At 38.9% G+C, this 23,781-nt stretch overlaps 1 protein-coding gene across 6 annotated transcripts in view; it reads left to right on the forward strand.

Moving 5' to 3' along the window:
- Nucleotides 1–4,099: 4,099 nt before the first annotated feature.
- Nucleotides 4,100–23,781, forward strand: part of LOC114100908 (zinc finger protein 112-like) — a 28,350-nt gene continuing 8,668 nt past the window's right edge. The window contains exons 1-7 of one of the 6 annotated variants that reach the window (XM_027945745.3): nt 4,100–4,153; nt 6,993–7,061; nt 9,559–10,128; nt 11,708–11,833; nt 16,679–16,726; nt 19,040–19,166; nt 22,249–22,344. In XM_027945745.3, coding sequence (XP_027801546.2) covers nt 16,712–16,726; nt 19,040–19,166; nt 22,249–22,344 — 238 coding nt within the window. In that variant the 5' untranslated portion in view covers nt 4,100–4,153; nt 6,993–7,061; nt 9,559–10,128; nt 11,708–11,833; nt 16,679–16,711. Of the gene's footprint in view, nt 4,154–6,992; nt 7,062–9,558; nt 10,129–11,027; nt 11,834–16,678; nt 16,727–19,039; nt 19,167–22,248; nt 22,345–23,781 lie in introns of those variants that run through there. The other 5 variants (XM_071604581.1, XM_071604582.1, XM_071604583.1 and 2 more) reach the window with 5 other exon arrangements.

Raw genomic sequence — 23,781 nt, forward strand, 5'->3', positions numbered from 1 at the left:
CTGCTTATATGTGTTTCCTGGCCCAGGAGCTCTAAATCGTCTCCTGTTCTTGAAATCAAGATGCAGAAAAGGGAAGAATGTTCCCATTATGTGAAAAATATTGTATTCTTTTTTTCTTGTAGTTGTAGATGGACAGAATGCCTTTGTTTATTTTTATGTGGTGCTGAGAATGGAACCCAGTGCCTCACACATGCTAGGCAAGTGCTCTGCCTCTGAGCCCGAGCCCCAGCCACAGCGTGAGTTTACTGTTTTTAAATAACCACCAGATTTGGTATTGAACAATTGTTACAAAGTAATTTGTGAGATGCTCCATCATGGTTCATGATTTTGGCTGGGAAGCACTATTTTGGAGGTACAGTGAATATTTAGAGCTACGGAATATTTCATTCTTCTGTGTATGTTTAAAATGTTTCATAGTAAAAGGTATGAAAAATTTTATTGTCCAGAATAAAAATCAAAAGCAGAACATGTTTTTATTTGCTGGTTGATTCCAGCCTTCACCAAATCACCTGATAAAAATCCTGGTCTCACTGCTTTCCATATTCCTAAAACACTTACTTGTTTTTCTGATACCAAGAAGAGGGTAATAGGTGATAGAATACTTGAACAAAATGATTTCAGAGTTTTATATATTTATCTTTTTTACATATAATAATTCCTTGACATTAACACAGTTCCTTTCAGAGGCCTGGTGACCTATAGTTCATAAGAAGAAATTCAAGTCAAGGAACAGCTGAAAGCTTTTGATGATTCTGCTTTATAACTTAAAGTTCAGGATGGGGGTGCCCAGGGTTGTGGCTCAGTGGTAGAGCTCTTGCCTACCATGTTTGATCCTCAGCAGCACATATAAATAAATAAGCAAAATAAAGGTATCATGTCCATCTATAACAAAAACAAAGAAACCCTTAAAGCTTGAGATGCTTTTTTGTGGATTCATGCATTTGGAATAGATGCCAGGTAATACTGTCAAGGGTTCTGTATGGGAGCAGTGGTGCACACCTGTAATCCCAGTGGCTTGGGAGGCTGAGGCGGGAGGATCAAGAGTTCAAAGCCAGCCTCAGCAACTTAGCAAGGCCCTGTCTCTAAAAAGGGCTGAGGATGTGGTTCAGTGGTTAAGCACCCTGGGTTTCATCCCCACAACCAAAAACAAAGAGTTCTAGAAGCATCCAATACCTATTGAATTAAGTAGAAAATCCAGTGAAAGTTGGATTGAGTTTTCAAGTTCTCCATTTCTAACCCACACATATCTTCCCCTTTTTAACCTGTTCCTCATATTCTTTTCACTTTTCAAGCTGTGTTCTTCTTTACTGAAGGGATTTTTTTTTTTTTTTATTTGCCAGGCAAGCGCTCTACCACTGAGCCACAACCCCAGCCACTGATACTCTGTAATATTCCTTGTTCAGAAGTCTACTGTGTAATACTAAAATAGCCACTCTTAATTAATTCTACTTCTTGTGTAGTATGTCCTTTTCTATTTCTTACCTTTACTCTGTTTAAAGTGAATTTCATATAGAAAACATATATGAAATCTCTTGAGCATAAGGATGCTGCACTTTTTTAAAAAAATATAAATTGGTATGCCTAGGCCATTTATACTTAATGTAATTATTAATATTATTGGAATACAGTCTGCCACGTAGCTATTATTTCCCATTTGGCCTATGTGCACTTTCTTTTCCTGCATTTCAGATTTCTTTTAGGTTGATTATTTTATGGTTCCACTTTAACTCTAATATTGGTTCATTACTTATTTTTAACTTTTGGTGGTTTCCTCAAGCTTTGCAATATCCTCTTTTAATTGATCAGCTTCCTGTAAATATATTTTATAACATTATACTTCCAATTTCTCTCATCTATTGTGCTACTGTTCTCACACATTTTTTTCTTACACTGCTGTAGATAGACATTTTACTTTCTTGGGAGCTGATAAAGCATCTCTATAAAGCTGTTTGTAGTCATCACGTGACACAGAGGAGCTTGAAATATACAGGGCAGGCAATTGTGAAGGAAGATGGATGTGTAGTAGGGAAAACAAAAAGAAGTGGCCCCAAATGCATGACTCCCCCAACATTTTCTGAATGTCGGCCAACTAATATTGTATTATCTTTTTGTCTTTTGATATTTTTTAAAAGAAATATTCTTTTTTTTATGAGAGAGGGGGAGGGGGAGAGAGAGAGGGGGGGGAAATCTTAAAAAATAAATATTATTTTTTAGTTTTCGGCGGACACAACATCTTTGTATGTGGTGCTGAGGATGGAACCCGGGCCGCACACATACCAGGCGAGCGTGCTACCGCTTGAGCCACATCCCCAGCCCTTTTGATGATATTTTTTTTAAAAAATTGTCCATATTTCACCTGCCAGGTTTTTGTTACAAATTATTACTGGAAGTATACAAAACTTTTATTTTTGTCCACTGTATTTTTAAGATTTTCTGCCATTTTTTCCAAAAAAATAAGTTATTAGGAGACTTATCCTCATTAATATATAAATCATAATTAAATTTTAAGACACTTCCTTTTGCAGGAGTTGTCAAATGAAGAATCATATGATCCAATTTCTGAGAACGGTTACCTTCTTTTAAACCATTGAGCAGTTTCACATAATGGCTGTTGTGTTTTTTACTTTAAGTCTACTGTGAGAGTATCTGCCCAACATTTGAGATTTTCTAGTTAAAAAAAAATAAACTCAAGTTTCAAGATGCTAAGTGCCAGATCAAGGAATCCATCACACAAATCCATAGCATAAGGAATCTTACTTGACAAATTACTTCAGCAGGTCAAGGGCATGCAAAAGAGGAAGGGGAGCTGTTTTTCATTACAAGAAATTCAAGACACACCATCAAATACCATTGCTGTATTAGCATAAAGGAAATATATAATTTTTTTTTTTTTGCCCAGAAGAAAACTGAGCACTTAAGCCTTTCTGTTTTACTTTTCTAGATGAGTCATTTCCTCATTCACTCTCCTTTTCTGAATCACCGTGTTCTCCACAACTTATAGTATTTATGACAGATAGCAAGAGCAGGATGAAAACAGGTGATAACAGAAAGTCAAAAATCTCAAGATTTAATATAGGATTTGTCTCTCAAATCACTTTAGTAAGGGATTTACCACTTTTTATCAATTCCATTGGCCTTTTGACCCGCATTTCCTAATCATCAGTTAAAACCTTTTCAAGAAACCGTGTCTTTACGCTTTGCGGCCTCATCAACAGTTGCCTCGGGGTATTGTTTCTTTTGATTCTTAGCATCTAACATCCATTCTTGAGGCTCTTGGAAGGAACACCTTGTCAGCAGATAGTAGCAGAGCGGTCAGTTTTGTAGATCATCAAAGCTCCAGAATTAAAAAAGGCAATCCAGTCAAAGTAAGGTTGACATCCTGTTTTCCTTCAAGTCAGCTCCCAGGGCAGGTCAGCCCAATTTTCTTTCATTATCTCCATTTTTAGCTCACACACCACTTCCTTTTTATACCTTTTTCCTTCTTGGATGCATTTCAAGTTTGCTCATTATTTTCTTGGAACACGTACGTAGAGGTAGGCAGAGTTTGCTTTGGTTGAATTTGGGTATCGCATTTGAAAGGAAAATAGTTCAAGAAAAAAAGAAGGGGGGCGGAGTGGGGTGGGGACAACCGAGCCGGACCGGAGCCCCAGCCCTGAGTCGGACCGACTCCCCAACGAGCAGACCGAACTCCCGAAGGCAGCCCGCCGCGTGGGAGGTTGCCATGCCGGAGACGCCGGAGTCCTCGTCCCGAAGGTCCACACGGTGGTAAGACCGCTGTGGGAAAGGCGCCTCTACTTCACCGCCTGCCGGAGGAACCAGCAGCACCAGCCCATCAGCCTTCTCCGCATTTGGGAGAGTCTGGCTCCCGGAAAGCGGAGCCCCGGAATTCGACAGCACAAGCCGGGCGCGAAACCCAACGCACAGCCTCCGGCGCGGCCGGCACTTCCGGCCTGGGAAGGCGAGGGGCGGCCTGGGGATTCTGGGAAGTGCAGTTCGGGACCCCTGGGCGGTGGGATAACTTCCGCTGCAGCCGGCTGCGGCCGCGTCCTGCTCCCGTCGGGAATTCTGGGAAGCGTAGTCCAGACGGGCTCTGCCGGCAGAGGCGCTTCCGGCCCAGGTATGCGCGGCCGCGGCCTTGGCTGCTCTCAGAAAGGTGAGCTCTCCCCTCGGCGCGACCCCACCCGGCGCCCGCGTACAGCGCTCTGCGTTTCGCTCCGGGCCAGTAGCGACCTGGCGGTGGACCTGCGGGAAGAGTCCTCCTAAGGCGAAGGGCGGGGTTTGCGTTCCCTCCGAAGAGCCTTCTCGAGTGGCGGGCGGTTGGCGTATCCCGCGCGCTGGGCCCGCACCGGGGTCGTGTGTCCTTGGGGGTCGCGGGTCTCCTCGGTTCTGCACCCTCCAGACCCTTTCCTGGCCACAGCCAGCTGTGCCACCTCCCAGAGGTGTATTTGGCGAGTATCTAATCTCTGCCTCCGTTTCCTCTTCTTTAAAATGGCATTCCGACCTCCCTAAGAGTGGTTTTAAGAGTTCAATAAAATGATTGACAACAGACCTGGCACGGGGCAGGAGACGTGCATCATTGATAACATTTGTTGTTGGGCTTCTTTTTAACTTTTCCAGAAACACAGTTCGCTGAAAGCTCCAGGGAACCTAGGAAGGGGTGAGAACTCCAGTTGTAGTGTCCCTGGCCCCTCTCGGATCCCAGAAGGAACCCGGGCTCTACCCGAATGCCTAGGAATCTCCCCCCACCCGGCCCCCCACTCCTGGCTGTTGTCTGGGATGTCCACTGGAAGTTATGGGGGAGTTCTGATTTCTCCCAGCCTCCTTTCCTTCCTCAACCTAGATTTGACAAAAGCCGAGGGGAAAAGTCGGGAATGATCCTTTGGCCTGGCAGAATTTAGCATCCTTCCTTCTCCCTAGTTCGCTCTTCTCATGGGAGAAGGGATTTCCTTTGGCAAATCTACAGAACAGCTCTAATATTTGTTGAATAGATGCAGAAAGGGGTGGTGGGTTTCAGTTATAAAGATAGCATATAAACATGTAGTGCTAAATATCATTCTAAGAGTTTTATATGAATCAACACATTTAATCCTCACAGCCCTGTGTGGGGGAGGGGGGCTGTCATTATCATTGAGACACAGCTTAAGTTGTTAATTCTGGTTCCTAGCTAGCAAGAGACTGAGCTGGGATTTGAATTTAGTTAGTTTCAATCCTTTTCCTTAATTTTTGATTGCATTTTCCTATCAGACTGAGAAGGTGCATTTGGATTTTTGTAGAGGGTCACAAAAGCTATGTCGATGAGCTATGACTTTTTTTAATATTTATTTTTTAGCTGTAGGTGGATGCAATACCTTTATTTATTTTTATGTGGTGCTGACTATTGAATCCAGTGCCTCACACATGCTAGGTGTGCTCTCTACCTCTGAGCCACAACTCCAGCTCAAGTTATGTCTTTTTGATGTGATTATTTTAGTTATCTGCAATGTAATTGTATTTTATTTGAAATCTTTATAGTTCACATTCTGATTATAGAAGCACTGTAGTTTGTCTTTTTGAGAATGTTATATGTATGAACTAATACTTATATACTTGAATCTGGATTCTTTTAGCAAATCACCTTTGACATGTATCCAAGTTATTCTGTGTATGAATACTTCATTTTTATTCATTGCTGTATTTTGTGGATATTCCACAGTTTATTCTTTTACCTTTTAATTGGTATTTTTTATTCAGTTTTAAGCACTTACAAATAGATATGCTGTAAATATTCATGTACAGGTTTCTGTGCTTATTTCTCTGAGGTATATATATTTAGGAGTGGAGTTACTGGGTCATATGGAAAGTGTATATTTAACTTTATAAGAAGTTACCTCACTTCAGAATATCTGTACTATTTTGCCTTCCCCTTAGTAAGATATGAGAGTTCTAGTTATTCCACATATTCACCAACACTTAATATTGTCTTAGCCATTCTACTAGTTGTGTATCGTTATTGCATTGTGATTTTAATTACATTGTGACTTTCTCTGATGGTTAATGATCAGATCTATCTTTTCCTTTGCTTATTTGCCATTTTTATATCTTCTTTGCTAAAGTGTTTATCCATATATTGTGTCCATTTTAAATTGGGTTGTGTTTTCTTTATACATGAATAACTAACTATCCAATACCATTTGTTTGGTTTGTTTTTGTACTTCCTTTTATTAGATTGATCTGTATGTCCCTTCAATATTTCCAAGCTATCTTAATTATTGTAGCTAGATAGTAGGTCTCAAAAATGGATAGTTTAATTCCTCAGTTTTTCCAGTGAAAATCATTTTATCTATTCTGGTTTCTTTGCCTTCCTGTGTATGCTTTAGAATAGCTTGCCTATATCTACAAAAAATTCATCTGGTATTTTGATTGGTGCTGAATTAAAATATAAATTTTTCATATCAGCATTTCATGTTTTTCTGCATACAGAGCTTAAGCATGTTTTGTTTAGACTTATTCCTAAGTATATTATGAATTCTTTTGGAGTTACTATAAGTTGTATTGTTATTAAATTTTGGTTTTCAGTGGCACATTGTTAGTGTAAGAAATGTGATTTTTGCATCTACATTGTATTTTTAGACTTTGCTAAACACACCAGAAGGGCGGCGGCTGCTGTTTCTGCTGCTGCTGCTGCTTCTTCTTCTTCTTCTTCTTATTATTATTACTATTATTATTATTATTATTATTATTGGTAAATGGGGATCTTCCACTTAGACAATCATGTTGTATATGAATAGGATCAGTTTTCTTTCATGCTTTGTAATCCATATGTGCTGGCTGGTTTTTAGAACCGTGTTGATGAGTAGGAGTGGTTTGAATGGACACCACTGTCTTGGTCATAGGAAAGGCATTTTTAGAAATTCCCTTATGTTTTTAGTTTTGTGAAAGTTTTGTCACAAATGAATGTTGTATTTTCTTGTGCCTTTTCTGCATCAACTGATAACATTTTTCTTCTTCCTTAGACTGTTTGATTAGGTTGATGAATTTCCAAACATTGAAGGAGTTTTTCATTTCTGGGATAAATCCCACCTGTAAGTGGTATTTTTAATTCTTTTTATATTAATTTTATTTGTTAATATTTTGTTGAGGATTTTTGCAATTATGTTCTTTTTTTGTACTGTATAATTCTGGAATTATAAAATGAGTTTGGAAGTTTTTCCTTCTCTTCTATTTTCAGGAAGAGATTATGTACAATAAGTGATATTTCTTTTAAAAATGTTTGGTAGAATTTAGCAGTGAAACTATTTGGCTTAGATATTATATGTTTGAAAGATTTTTTAACAGTGAATTCAGTTTTATAACTTTATGTTATTTCACCTTAACACATGTTTTGATAGTTTGTAATTTTCAAGAAATTTTCCCATTTCATCTAAATTCTAGAATTTGTACCCATAGAATTGTTCATGGTGTTCCCATTATATTACTTTAATGTCCACTGGCCAGTAATTGCTATCCACTTTTTCATTCCTGGTATTGGTAATTTTGTTATCTCTTGTTTTCTGCCAGCATTGTGATAAGTGTATCAGTGTTATTGATTGTAAAACAACAGATAATTTTTGCTTTCTTTATATCTGTTTTCAATTTCACCTATTTATACTCATCCCTTTGATATTTTTTTTTTCATTTATTTGGGTTTATTTCACTTTTTTTTTTTTTTCCCTGTGGTATCTTAAGATGAACCTTATACATTTCTTTTGAGAAGTTGAGCAAATCCCAAACAGGACAGTTCAAGGAAGTCCAGATTCAGGCTACTAATCCATATGTGCTGGCTGGTTTTTAGTGCCGTGTTGATGAGTAGGAGCGGTTTGAATGGTCACCACTGTCTTGGTCATAGGAAAGGCATTTTTAGAAATTCCCTTATGTTTTTAGTTTTGTGAAAGTTTTGTTACAAATAAATGTTGTATTTTCTCAAGTGCCTTTTCTGCATCTGATAACATTTTTCTTCTTCCTTAGAATGTTTGATTAGGTTGATGAATGATAAGCACACTTTCTACTACTGAGCTAAACCCTCAAACCTGTTCTTTTATTCTTGATTTTGCTAATTGGTGTCTTTTCTTTTTTATTCTTTGTCAGTATGGCTAGAATTTTAATTTTTATTGTTTTTTTTTTCTCCCAAAGAACTCCCTGTGCGTTTAATTGATTTTATCTGGGGTTCAACAGAATTTTTCTTCAAAGTCTGAGATTATAAATGTTTCAGCTTTTCCAGTCAATTGGCAAAATCAATGCTTTATTTAGAGATAAATCTTAAGCTAGTGTGGTGGCACATGCCTTTAATCTCAGTGGCTTGGGAGGCTGAGGCAGGAGGATTGCAAGTTCAAAGCCAGCTTCAACAAAAAAGGTGAAGTGCTAAGGAACTCATTGAGACCCTTGTCTCTAAAATAAAATATAAAATAGGGCTGAGGTTGTGACTCAGTGGTCGAGTCCCCATGCATTCAATCTCTGGTACAAAAAAATAAATAAATAAAAGAGAAATCTTTTATTGCCAAAATTTAAAATAAAATGATGAAGTACAGTTTGTTTCTAATATAGACACACCAAATGGAACAGTGGAATTCTTTTTGGAGAGATAACATTTCACCTAATTGAAGTTCATTAATATTATTAAAATTAACTGCAAAATTTCATCTGTTAATGCTGATATATAATGAGATTTTATGTATTTTTTTGAAAATGACTTTTTTAAAAAAGGATTGTTTAGTTGTTGATAGATCTTTATTTTATTCATTTATTTATATGTGGTACTGAGAAATATTGCTGCCCAAAAGGTCCACATCCTAATCCCCAGAGCCTATGAATGTTACTTTACATTGTTTAGAGATTTGCAGATGTGATTAAGCTAAGGCCCTTGAGGTGGGTAGATTATCCTAGATTACCTGATTGGACTCAGTGTAACCACGAGGGTCCTTATAAGAGAAAAGCACACGGATCAAAGTTAAGGTGATGTGGTAATGGAAGCAGAGACCGGAGTGATGTGGCCATAAGCCAAGGCATCCCAGCTGCCTCTAGAAGATGGAAACAACGCAGGAATGGATTCTCAGAAGGAATAGGCCTGCTGACACCTCGACTAGCCCAGTAACTGATTTTGGACTTCTGACCTCCATAACTAAAAAAGAATAAAGTGTATTGTTTAAAACCATAAGGTTCTAGAAGTCTGTGCATCTCAGCCTTTTTCTGCTTCAACATCATACTTTGACCACAATCAATTTTAACACATTTTAGCAGATTATACTGCTTTGGGTTATACTGGATTGGTATTTTTTTCAACTTTGAAAATATTTCACCTGTAGTTCTTCTATGAAGACTGTTCCTAGAGGCTAATTATTGAGTCACTTCAAAGTTGGCATTGATAACAAATAAACAACAACTAAGCGATATCAGTAATGACTGGAATCATCAGGAGCCAAATGTAATTTATTGAAATTATTTTCCTTGTATTTTAAGGGACTATAATGTTGTTCTTATTTTTCTTAATTCAGAGTTTTGTTCTTGCCTCAAGTCTAATAACTTTAAGCAAATTTATTTACCTAGACTCAATTGCTTTCCTGCTAGTCAGACATGATTTGATGAGCTCATCAATGGTAAGATACTTTTCTTGCTTGGGTTAAAAATACAAGCTGTGTATATGAATAGCCAAATCTTACTTTGATTGCAGCTTTATTTACATCACTTGTTTTGTGAAGAAAGTCTGCTCTGATGAGATATTTCAACTTGAATTTTCTAATTTTTCTGACCATTGCTTTAGTGTGAATTGAGAATATTTGTGATGGGTGCTTATTCTGACAGTGTTGACATATGTTGTGTTCTCTTAACATAGCTATATTCTCAGTGCATAATAAGCAAAAGGCTTTGCCATCTAATTCAATAACAATATTTCACCTCTATTGTCCCTTAACGAAGTCGGTTTTTGTGTTCTTATTTTTTGGGGCGGGGGCTACTGGAGATTGAACTCAGGGGCACTCAACCACTGAGCCATATGCCCAGCCCTATTTTGTATTTTATTTAGAGACAGGGTCTCACTGAGTTGCTTAGTGCCTCATGGTTGCTGAGGTTGGCTTTGAACTCTCGATCCTCCTGCCTCGTGAACCGCTGGGATTACAGGTATGTGCCACTGTGCCTGGCTCTTTTCTTCTTTGATGTGATGAAAATACACTGGTACATTGTGTACAACCAGAAACATGAAAAATTATGCTCTATTTGTGTACTCTGAATTGAAATGCATTCTGTTGTCATATATAACAAATTAGAATAAATAAATAAATTTTAAAAAAGAAAAGGACTGGTAATTTTAAAATTAAAATATTATGCTACAGAAATAGATGTAACTCAAAATGTTGTTTAGTTAGCAACATTTAACCCAATTGAATCAGCCCAATGCTGGGTCCTATAGTTTGCATTGTGCTTAACAACAATACAAAGAAGTGCAGGTGGCACATGTGGCCTCTGCTGCAGCCACACGGCTCTGCTTCTGTGATGCAAGAGCAGCCTGAGGCAGTTCAGAAGCACTGAAATTTGAATATTATATAGTGACTCCATCATGAAACAATATTCTTTTGATTTTTCTTCAGACATTTAAAAATGTAAGCACAATTCTTAACTCACAGCTTGTGCAAAAACAAGCAGGGGGCTGGACTGGGCCCATGGGTCCTACTTTTGTCTAGTGTCTGATTTTGTCTAGTGTCTTTGTGTTTTCAATTTCATTGATTTCTGTTTTATGGTTATCATTTCCTTTTCTGCTTTTGGATTAATTACCTTTGATTTAAGATCTCTCTTCTAATTTATGCATCATTGGTGTACAGTGCTTTATAACATGTTTTAGCTGCATCTCATGCATTTTGATATGTCGCATCTTGGTTTTGATTCCATTCTAAATAATGCTCTAATTTCTTTTGGGCCTAATTTCATTGGTTGCTTAAAAATATGCTGTTCATTTCCAAATGCTTGGATATTGTCCAGATATCTTTTTGTTGTTGATTTCTAGTTTAATTTTATTACATTTAGAGAAAATACTTTGAGTGATTTAGATTTATGAAAAATGCAATATCTGAAGAGCCAGATTCATTTGAGGGGTTCAGTAGCAGACTGAGATTACAGAGGAAGGAATCAGTGATCTTGAATATAGATAAATATGGTAATCTGAGCAGCAGAGGGAAAATACAAAAAAAAAACAAACCAAAAAACAAAAACCAGAGCCTTAGGAATTTATGGAATCTGAGGTAATCTGAGCAGCAGAGGGAAAATACAAAAAAACAAAACAAAAACAAAAACCAGAGCCTTAGGAATTTATGGAATGAATCAAAAGTCTAATATTCATGTCATTGAAGTCTCAGAGGAGGGAGAAAGAAATATTTATGTGGAAATACTGGCCCCAAACTGCCCAGATCTGGTGAATGATAAGAAGCTCAATATTAAAAAAAAAACACAAACTCATTGTAAATCACTTCTGGATGCGTCAGAATCAAACTCCTGACAAAGATAAGCAAGGATTCTTGAGTAGAGTTAGTGAAAGTGACATGTTATGTCTGGTAGAACGACGACTTAGATGTCTGCAGAGTTCTCTTGGGGAAGTACGGAGACCAGAGATGTTAGAACAACATTGTGAAGATGCTTTAAAGACGGAGCTGTTGATCTAGGCTTTATGAAAGGAGTTGTTTTTATAAGCAAAGAAAATTTCTTTCAGGGATGAAGGGGAAAAAATGTCACACCTGTGCTGAAAGAAGTGCTAAAGGAAGTTCTTTAGGCTGAACAGAAATGATACCACATGAAAGCTGAGAACTTCAGAAATGAAGAAGGAGCACCAGAAATAGTAAGGTTTTTTTGTTTTGTTTTGTAAATATGAAATGCTGTTTAATGCATCTTTGTGTCTTAAAAATATACATAACTGTTTAAGGTAGAAAATTATAACTTTCTTGGCTAGAGTTTTTATTGCCCGTAGAAGATTACACACGGCCGAAACATAAAGAGGAAGGGTGTAGGGAACTGCCTGGTGGCAAGACTTCTGCATTTACAGTAGCAGTAAAACAGTAACACAGAGTGCCCTGTGAAGAGTGGACATGGGCAGCGTTACCCCAGAGCAATCACTAGAGAATGACAAACAAAAACAGGAGGTCCAGCCTCAAGTTAAGAGCTAAATGAAAAAGAGTTAAATAGTAAAAAAAAAAAAAAAAAAAATTAACCCAAAAGAAGACAGAAAAAGAGTAATAGGGGAACAAAACCAGGGAGGACAAATGGGAAAAAAATAATAAAATGGTAAATGGAAATCTACCCATGTCAATAATTACATGAAATGCTAATAACACTGATTATACATCAGTTAAGAGAAATTATAGTTTAGGTAAAAAGTAAGAATCGAGTGTATGCTGTCTAACAGAACCCTATTTTAGCTCTAAGGAAAGAGATAGGCTAACAATTTAAAAACATTTTTAAAGGGTGTGCCATAGAGGCCATGTTCACATCAGACACAGAGACTTCAGACCAAGACTGTTACCAGGGATGGCAAGCAACAGGACACCAGGGCAGTCCACCGAGTAGATGTGACCGTCCTGTGTGTGTAATCACTAAGCCACAGTTATATGAAGAAACCAAATAGAACTGAAAGAAGAAACTGAGCAATCTGCAGTCATATGGGAAGATCTCAACACTCTTTTCTAGTGATGAGTTGAACAAGGAGACTGAAAAGCAGTAAGCATGCAGAACCTGGACTGACGCCAGCTCACCTCATTGACATTTCATCAAAAAACAACAGGATGCCCATTACTTTCCTGGGCCTCAGTGTTGATCATTTCTGTTGACCTGAGCTGACTGATGTTCCTGCTGCTTTTCTCTGATCCATCTCCCAGCTGCAGATTTGTAGGTATCAGGGACTGTGTCAAGTTCTCTGAGTGCTTAATGCCAAGCACCAGGATTGGTAGAGAGGAATTATTCAGTCCATGTTTTGGCTGGTGCAGCTTTTCAACAAGTAGTAGGAAATAGACCTTCAATTCAGGTCATGTTCAGATTTTCTGAAAAGGAGTGTGAGAAGAATAGACAACTTAAATTCTGCCCTTTATCTCTAATTGGTTTTGTTGGGATGTGGAAGCCACCATTTTTTTTTTTTTTTAACAGTGTTCAGAGGGTGATGTCTACTTGTTGGAAATTACTGACCTAAGATAAATAACCTAAGAAACAAATGAAGCCTAACGTGTGGGCTCTGTTTCTTCCACAGTGACAATAAAGGAGGATGGTACCAACAATAGCTAACTTTTACTTGGTGTTTGTTATAAACCATACCAACTTTCTAATGCTTTGATGCATTCAACTCATTTAGTCCTTTTAACAACTCTGCCTTTACTACATTTTACAGATAAAGAAATAGAGGCACTGAGAGGTTAATTAATTTGCAGAAATTGACTCTGCCTATTAGTGGCCGAATCAGGACTGAGCTCAGCAGCTTGGTTCTATAGCTTGGGCTGTTGGCCAAGCCCTGTGCCTTCATAGGCTGGCAAGGTGGGCTGGCACAGTAAGCAGGCCACAGCCAAACCTGTTTCAAAACATCCTGGAGCAGGGGACATGGAAACTGAGTGTTCGAGGCCCTGAAGGCTCAGACTAGGGTAGGCATGTTATTACCCATGATTTCTTTCTTTATGTCTCTTCCCAGCTAAGAATGGTTTTACATTTAAAGGGTTTTAAAAAGAATAATCAGTATTCACAAGAAGACAGCATGTGACCCAAAAATTTTCACTCACCCTTCGCGCACTCGCGCGCACACACACACACACACACACACACACTGATCTTAGACCCTGATACCTAGAAAGTGCAAGAGGTTATAGGGGAGAGGGTTTGGAGAGAACAAGCAGAAGGCCATAGGAGGTTCCTCTGTGTGGCCTGCTGAAAATCTAGCCTTTATCCTCAAGGCAGCTGGCATACAGGCACGAGTTTTAACCAAGAAGGAACATACCCATACTTTAACTGTATTTAATAGATGAACAAACGAGAACATTTTGTAGAGCTACCACTATTTAAATACTTATTTAAAAAGAATTGCCTTTTATTTGTGATTTTGGTGGTGTTGGGAATAGAACCTGGGCCCTCTCATACCTGGCACACACACTACCACTGAACTATGCTCTTGTCCTGCCTTTTATTTTTAATTCTAAGAATCTCCTGGGTAGTCGGTGAGTCATTGCTTGAGCTAATGAGGTTGGTTGAGTCTGGAAGCCTTCTTCATGCTGAGCGAGTGCTTGCAAAGGCATCTGCAGCACAGGTAAACTGCTGTTTTCTTAGTGACAGTTCCAAGAGCTTCTTAAAGTAGATAGATAGCTGGGAATCAGGAGTCCTGGGTCCCAGACCCTGCTCTGCTCCTGGTGTCCTCTGGCAGCTCCCTCCAGAGGCCACAGGCCCAGTGGTTAATTGCATGGGCCCAGCTTGCCAGCTGCCACCATTCATCCCGCAGTCTGTGGTTTGCAACTTTCTGTGAACTGTGGTCACCTGTGGGAATTTCATAAAAGCTCTTCTTCCACAGACCCTGATTTTTAAAACCAGGACTGTTACTTGGGCATTGGCATTATTTTCTTGGACTCACCACTGATTCCAGTGACCTGGCAGCTTGAGTGTCAGCATCATAGGAATTGATAACACAGACTCTGAGCTCATAATCCTGGCTACTCTGTTGGCTAAATGGAGAAAGCAACTAAAAATCTTGATGCCTCGTGTTTTCCATGGTGAAGGGAGTCCCTGCATCTTGGGTGGCATGAGGATTCATGAGGTAGTTTCTCTAAAGCACATGGCTTGGCTCTTTTCACCACTTTTTCTGATTCCTTTTTTGCCCCTGTGCCCTCTAACTCCTTGTTACAGGTCTTTGGCAAGCGCCTGTCTTTGAGGGCAGATACAACTCAGTCATCCTCCAGGGCTGAGATCAGGCCTCCTTTTCTCTACTGAGCCCATCCCTCCCTTTCCCTCCCGAAGTCTAGGTTTTGGGGCCCCTTCCATGTTCTAAAAGGACACCACACAGCCTGTCTTTTATCTAGGAACTGTATCACTTTTCAAAGGTGAATACTGGACATGTTAAAAAAAAACTCAATTCTTTCATTGCTGGTTGCACAGCCAGATTAATACTCGTCCTAGGTAGTTGTGTGTGCATTCTGTGGACTCTACAGCAATGGCCTTGTAGGCAGGGACTCCCAAGGAGGTAGGTTACACCATCTAACTGAGCTGGTGACCTATGCTGGGTTCACAAACTCTGACTACTTCAATAACCACACAACACACAGAAGTACCTTTTCAAAATCCCAGGATGGTTCTTTCCATTGGAAAGAGAGAGAGAGCCACTGGAATTCTTTATTCTTATATAGGGGACACACTAGGGGAGGTTCCATGGAACATTCTATCCATAACAGGTCAGGGGTAGTATTACAAAGGAACAAGAAGGCAGCCCACTCCATTGGGTAACACCCACTCCCAAAGCTTTGCTCCTCTGCCGAGTGGAGATGGGGATCCACCTTCTTCCTGGTCAGGGAAGCCAGTCTCCACATTTCCATTGCTCAAAGCTGGTGGGTGCTCAGCTCCTATGTGGCAGCTCTTGACAGGTAGGACCCTACTGAAGTAGCCTCCCTCCAGGTGGTACTAACAGGCTCTGCCTTACACAGTCCTTGCTTTTTTTTTTTTTTTTTTCTCTTCTACAGATGGCCTTGAAGTTGCCTGAGAACAGTAAAAAAAGTAACAGATCTTGGGGAAGGACCCAGGAAATTAAACTTATGGTGTCTAAATTCACAAGCTATGAGCTGCTTTGCACAGATGAGCACACCTTACCCCACAAACAGCCTTGCTAACTAGTTAGGGGTTCTGATCAACAGTCAAAACAGGCAGAGTCACGTTTTTGGTTGTTGTTTAACATCAGAAGAATCATAGCACACAGTTTTCATTAATTTTTTGTTTCCATGAGAGAAAGGAATGTACATTGAACCTCTTCTGAATTTTGGAAGAACATTTATCAGCCACTATACATTTTTTCTAAGGGCAGTCTCAGTTTCTAACCAGTGATATTACTGGGGAAACAAATAAAATAAGAAGCCAGAGTTGGACATTCCAGAACTGAAGGGTGACTTTTCCTGGACAGAAAAATAATCTCTGCATCCAAATATCTTCCCAAATTTATTTACAGGCAGTTTTATAATGCAAAATGGTGTCTACTTCTTTAGCTGCGAGGAAATAAAGAATCTTGGAATAGTTAGAATAGCTTTCCGCTACCCCCACATGTAATCCTGACTATCCTATAATGTTGGCCCTCTAACCATTGCAGTTTTGCAGATGACAGAATCAAATCATGTGGAAGGTCAATAAACAACTGTAATTATTCAGCACCTGGTTTTGAACCCAGGTATTTTGTCCCCAGAGCCCACTTTCAACCAGCACATTCACTGCCTCTCCTTGTCTCCATTTCCCAGGATCAGAATGAACACCCTGCGAGATGCAAGGTGTGAGTGCTGCTGGGTCCAGCTGCGCAGCCTGTGCCAGGGTGGGGTGGGGCTGGAATCCAGCCCACACTGCCCACCACTTACCAGATGTGTGTGGCTGCACGTGCTGGGGAAGGAGACCTTTCTGTAATTTGTACAAGGAAACATTTCCCTTTCTCTCGGAGCTGCTTTCATATTATCCTCTTCTGACTTCTCAGGTCTCTACCTTTCCCTAAAAAAAGGAGGAGAAAATGACCAAATTCCAGGTGAGTTGGTTTTCATTTCTGTCATTGGATATGTTGCCCTCATTTCTCAGAGAGAAGACATACTTTTTCCCTTCTTAACCAAAATTAAAGAAAGACAACAGGAATTTAATACCATTTGTGTGTCAGGCTCTTGTGTACATTTTTGTCTTTTTGAAGAATTTCTTAGTTTTTAATTTGATTTATTATCATTTCTATTTCACAAATAATAGTGTAAAAGAGAATAGAAATTAAAAATCACACATTGTATTACCATACTTGAAAATCACCTGGTTTTTCTATTGGTCATTTAAGAACATGCTTTCCTAATTACATTTGCAATAACAGAAGTTTAAATAGTTTTTTCTTCTTCTTTTTTTTTTTTTTAATTTTTTATTGTGGGTTGTTCAAAACATTACAAATTTCTTGACATATCATATTCCACACTTTGATTCAAGTGGGTTATGAACTCCCACCTTCACCCCATACACAGATTGCAGAATCACATCAGTTACACATCCATTGATTTACATATTGCCATACTAGTGTCTGTTGTGCTCCGCTGCCCTTCCCATCCTCCCCCCTCCCCCCTCCCCACCTCTCCCCTCCCCTCCTCTCTCTCTACCCCCTCCACTGTATAACCCTGAGGGTCTCCTTCCATTACCATGCAATTTCCCTTCTCTCTCCCTTTCCCTCCCACCTCTCATCCCTGTTAAATGTTAATCTTCTTCTCCTGCTCTTCGTCCTTTTTCTTCTTAATAGTGGAAAAAAATTCAACTTAATAGTAGGGGCTGGGGTTGTGGCTCAGTGGTAGAGCATTTGCCTAGCATGTGTGAGGCACTGGGTTCAATCCTCAGCACCACATAAAAATAAATAAATAAACAAAGGTATTGTGTCCGTGTACAACTAAAAAGTATTAATAAATAAAATACCTAATAATGTCAGTGAACTCTTTTTATCCCACTCACTACCTTTTTCTTTAAATTATTTCTCACTACAAGCTTTTAAGTTCCTGAGGATTCTTGCAGTTTTACATTGTAATATCAGTTTTCCTGGATATAATCTTTACTCCAAAAGCAATTCTGAGAGTTATTTTACTATTGTTTGTCTTTAATATTCTAGGGACTCAAAACTAAAAAAAAAAAAAAAAAAAAAAACCTAAGCGGTACCTCAGGGACTTTTAAAAAGAATACTTAAAACACACTTTTTTCCCTAACAGGATCATATTGAAGCTAAACTTGAAAAAAAATTAGATGTTTTCACATAAGAAGAACTAAGTTATTTCACACCAGTACTTGAAGCTTTCTGTGCTTCATTATCATGTACTAATATATTGTATTGTGATTCCAAAACTTTAATGTTGTTATTCTACAACACAGCTATTTCTACTTTTTTGATGTTTATTTTGAAGAGACAACAAAATTCCAGGAACTAAATATATATATATATATATATATATATATATATATATATATATATATATATATATATTGCAACACTGTTTATAATAGGTAATCTAAAACAAAGTGTGTATAAATTGATTCAGGTCACTATATTTTAAATCATCAGATCCTTAAATTACTATGCAGCCCTGAAATTTTTTGAAAGATGTGATGACAACATTGGTAGCAATAGCAGCATTTACTGGGCACTTCCTGTGTACCAGGCACTGCTTCTAAATGCTTTACATAGCCACTCATTTTATTACTGGGACCCTTTTGGTATAATTATCAGCATAAAAATGAGAGAAGAAACTTGTGGAAGACCACACAGCTAGCATAGGGTCAAGCATCCAGATGTGAACACAAGCAGTCAGTCTCCAGAGCTGTGCCCATAACCTCAGCAGCTATAAAAGCTACAGTTCAAGATGTGGCACAGAGGATGGGAACATACTTGAGCAATAAGCAATGATATCCTGTAAATTTGGTAAATTAGTGTAGCGTGCACGCAGAAGTAGAGATACAGACACCACCCTACACTGTTGGAACTAAAGCTTTTCTGGTGCAAATGGCTTTATTAATAAAATTTAAAACATTAATAGCCCAGATGCAACAGAGTTCTGGGTACCTGTAGGAGTGCCAAGAAAAGGAAGTAATGTAAAGTATAAGGATTTTTTTTTCCCTCCAGCCCCTTTGGTTGATGGAACCAACATTATAGAAGGCAGACAGAGACAGCTACTGAAATTGGACTTGAGGACAACTATAAGGCACCAACCAAAAAACGTGAAAAAAAATTTGACTTGAATCCTTCAGAATCCAGAACAGCTCCCCACCATTTATACTTTATCAGTGCTGCCCCTCTCCCATAAACATAGTCTTTGTGTGTTTGTTATTCTAGGAAATGGTGACGTTCAAGGACGTGGCTGTGGTCTTCAGTGAGGAGGAGCTGGGGCTGCTGGACTCTGCTCAGAGGAAGCTGTACCGAGATGTGATGCTGGAGAACTTCAGGAACCTGCTCTCAGTGGGTGAGGACAGGCACCTGTGTATTGGCAGCCTCCTGGGTGTCTCTGTGGGCTCAGCAATTGGAAGCTTTGGGACTCCTGGAATCATTCTCTGTGCTTGGGTGCTTGAGAGTCAAAGTGTGTTTATTAACTTTTCATCACTGTGACCAAAATACCTGACAAGAACTACTCAAGAGAAGGAAAAGCTTATTTTGGCTTAGAGTTCCACAGGTCCAAGGTTGGCCAGTGCCATTGCTCTGGGTAAAGCAGAACTTCACTGTAAGAGTTGTAGCAGAGGAAAGCTGCTCACCTCAAGGAAGGCAGAAAGCAGAGAAAGTCTCTGCAAGGCTCCAGGGACAAAATCTGAACTCCTTAGGCATGTCCCCAGGGACCTCTTTCTCTAGCCACCCCCCACCTGGCTACAGTTCCCACCCAGTTAGTCCCTTTATTATTAATCCATCCCTGGTTATCTCACTGATGAAGTTATAGCTCTTGTACTCTGACTACTCCTGCATTCACACAGGAGCTTTTGGGAGACACCTCATACCCAAACCATAAGAGCTAGCAATCTCTGTAGAACCGACACAGTGTTTCTCATGGTCCCCTCCAAGCAAAAGTCTGTCTTTTGATCTGTACATGGGCAAATTTGGGTCCTGCTCCACTAGGACCCCAATCAATTTAGTAAGTCATTTCAGTTTTTACTTTTGTTGTTGTTTTTTAGGACACCAGTAATTATTTATTTATTAACTTGGTTTGTGGGGAGTATTTTTTTTATTTAACAGTGTATTTGTAAATAACTTCAGGTTTGTGGGAAATTTGCACAAGTCAAAGAATAAGAACACTCATATAACTTTTATCTAGATTGACATTTTACCTCATTAGCTTCAAAATTTGTGCTCATGTTCTTTCTTTTTCCATTATATAAACATAAATGAAAATATATTAATGTTTATAATATCTTTTCTGAACCACCTGAAGATAATTTACATATACCATGGCCCTTTTTCTCTAAATATTTCAGTGTATATGCAGAGTTTGAGAATTCCTAAGATCACCTTCACTTCTGATACTAGCTGCTAATTTGGAGGTCCTCGAGACAGATCTCCTCCAGACCCCATAATTCACTGAAGGACTCTCAGAACTCACTGAACGCTGTTATCATCACAGTTTTTGATTTATTATACAGAAAGGAAACCGATTGAAATCAACCAAAGAAAGATGCTTACAGGGCACAGTCCAGGAGTGTTTCAAGCTTGAAGCTTCTGGTTGTCTCCCTGTGGAGCTGTGCACAGTGTTGACTCTTCCCAGAAGTGCTGAGTATCAGGGTGCATGGGTTGTCGCAAGCAAGAAGGCTTGTTGGAGCCTTGGCATCAAGAAGTTTTATTGGGGTTCAGTCATGTTATATATGGCTGACCATCGGATTCCAACCCTTCCAGAGGCTAAGCTGATAACATGAGGCCCGAAGCCCAAACCATAAATTACATTGTTTAATGTCTGGCATGGCCCAGGGCATCTGGCTGAACAAGAGACTTTTCTCAGGTTGGAAATTCCAAGTATTTAGATCCTCCCAGGAGCCAAGTGCAAAGGTCAGACCTCTCTTTGGAGAAGATGAATCCTTTACTGGATTCTGCCTGTAGAATTCTACTTTTAGAAATAGGAATATTCTCTCACATATCCCTAGTACAGATGTACAACTTTGATCTAATCTATCACGTATGCTCTAATTTTATCCATAAAGCTGATTGTGATCCGCAGATGTATTTTTCTCCCTCTAGACCAGGGTCTAGTCTGAGTCTTACCTAGTCATCATGTCTCTGTAGCCTTTTTTAATTTGGAACATTTTCACAGCATTTCTCTTTTATGGCAGTGACATTTTTGAAAAATACATTTACCCCTCCCCTTTTAAAAACAGACCATTCCCAAATTTTCCTCATAATTAGATTTACATGTTCCATTCAGTCGGGAACACTATATATAGATGGAGTGTGTTCTTTTGAAGGTGTTGTATCTGGAGGCACATAATATTCTCTCACAAATGAAGCTCATTTTGATTCTGTTGGTCAGCACAAGTAATTCCCTATGGATTTATCATCCAGTGATGAGTCTTGCCTTATCTTTACCATGGTGGTTACACAATGATGATTTCTCTGACTTTAGTATTTCCTTTACATTTAACAGATTTGGTATTCTGCAGTAAGAGCCTCCTCCCAGCTTTAATTTATTTGTTATTTGTAGGGGTTTTTGAATTTTTAAATAATTTATAATTTATTGTTAAAATTACTTTGTTGTCATTGTTCCAAATTTGGCTCCTTTAGACTGACTCCTGTACCTCCGTAACATGCCCTAATACTATTTTTAGCACTTCTTTTATGGCACAGCCTGATGTCCTGTGATCATTTTTGCTTTGCCCCAGCTATGGAGGCATCCATACCCTTTTGGGGAAATCATATTTAACTCCAAGACCTGGATGTTGCATATGGTCATCCACCACTGAGGTATCTTTGTTTCTTGGTCTCAGGGCAGAGCTAGGAAGTGTGTGCACACACATATATGTACATATACACATAGACATATACTTACATATACACAAACATACATATAAGTATGTATACAGGTGAATAGATGTTCAGTTTCATTCAAAATAAAATAAATGTTAGTTAAAGTTATACTTACATATAATTTCTCATCCATGAGATTGGTGAAAATTTTAAAGCTATACTTTTTTTTTCTTGTATACCTATGGGAAATAAAGCACTCTTATTCATTGAAAGTAAGAATGCAAAATCATGTTATCCCTAATGAGAGCAACTCCAGACAACGTCTAACAAAACTCTGTACTTACCTTTCCCAGCAGTCTATTTCCATCTATATTTTTTCCATAAATATAACCAAGTGCAAAAGAGCATTAACAGTACATTGCAATTTGTGTAAGAAAGAGGAACCCAGGTAAAGGTTATGTGTATCTGCTTATCTTTATAAGAAGAAACACAGGAGGGAAGGATTAGTGAAAAAGAGGGAGCCATACTTGAGTATACCTTTTAATCTAGTTTTAACAAAATAGACGTCATCAAACTTAAATATTTTGCCCTCCTTGTCTTTCTTATAGCACATCAGCCCTTCAAACCAGACCTGATAGCCCAGTTGGAGAGAGAAGAAAAGCTTTTAATAGTGGAGGCAAAAATCCAAAGAGATGGATATTCAGGTGAGACTTGTTCAACAGGGACTAGTAGCCAGTGAGCCCCTCTGGAACACAAGGCAGGAAATGTCAGTTCTGTGCTTCAACTCTTCAGTGGTCCCCATTTCAGAGATAGTAGATTTAAAGCACTTACAGTGGCCCACTAGGACCTATAGTATCTGCCTTTTACCCCCTTGGTTTTGACCATTCTTGTCAGTTTTAGCTACATCACCCTAATGCTTCCCACCAGACCTATAATCTGTTTCTCCATCAGGTTCTGTGACTTACTTTTCTTGCTGTCTTAATGTATAAATTGATTAATAGATGCATGGTCCTTGCTGTCTTCAGTCTACCCTGGGACAGCTAATAGATATAGAGTAAATCAGGGTAATTGAAGAATACTCTAGAGTGTTGATTGTATCTGATAACTACATTATTGGGGGGAAGAAGGCCAGCATCTCATTAAGGGGTCCTTCTTCCTGCCCAGGATAATCCAAGCCACCCTAAGACTTACAATCTGAAATAATTAGTAAATAACAAAGCACAGATACTCAGAAATATTTACAGAAAGTGAAGCCTCTGATAGGTCTAGTCCACATGGGTTCTGGAACTAGATGAAAGACAAAATGGCTCATTTAAGGGTACATCAAAGGCAGGGATAAGGTTTTATGGGTGGAGTCTTGCTTTGTGATGTCTTGCAGTCAGCAGGTTGACATCTTGGCAGGTCACACCCATCTCAGGTGCTGTGTGGACCACAGGAAAAGAGAGCAGGAAAGAGATTCACATTGTCCCTGGGCAGTTGACCAGAGGAAATGACCATTGGTCATTCCCAGACACCAGATGTCTCTATCCATGAAGCTTCCATGTGTGGTGACCCACATGCAACCCATGGACGGCTCCTGACACTGCATGTCCTGTTTAGCTGTCTTTGGGTATTCATAAATAGGTAACCATTATTCCTAGAAGACAAGAATAGCCAATCAACTAAAGTAAGTACCAAAATGATCAGTGCCAACATTGTACTTGACCTTTCTCATGCAGCAATTTCAAGTGAGACACTCTTGAGTTCATATGCCCATTCTGTTCTCTTCTCTCGCCTAAACAGTCTCTTCCACATAACATCAGTCTTGAGGTAGAATTTTAAAGTTGGACATTTACATGAGTTCAAACATTTAATGTTTCTTGAATCCTCAAGACTAACATCAAAAGCCACTGTCACAACTGTGTAGTAATGGATTCTCCTGGGTAGAAAAAAAAGAAAATTTAAAAATGAATTTATTCATTTCTATAATTTTTGTTTCCATGTCAGTTAAGGTTCAGGGTCACACATGGTGCAGTGCCTTCTTGAGAGCAGGGTTTGACAAATATTTTCTCCAGAGGTCCAGATAGTAAATATTAGGCTTTGCTGGTCACATATAATCTGTGTGGCATATTATTTACTTTTTTACATTATTTAAAAAACAA

The sequence above is a fragment of the Marmota flaviventris genome, chromosome 18, assembly GCF_047511675.1.
Source record: "Marmota flaviventris isolate mMarFla1 chromosome 18, mMarFla1.hap1, whole genome shotgun sequence".
Lineage (NCBI taxonomy): Eukaryota > Metazoa > Chordata > Mammalia > Rodentia > Sciuridae > Marmota > Marmota flaviventris.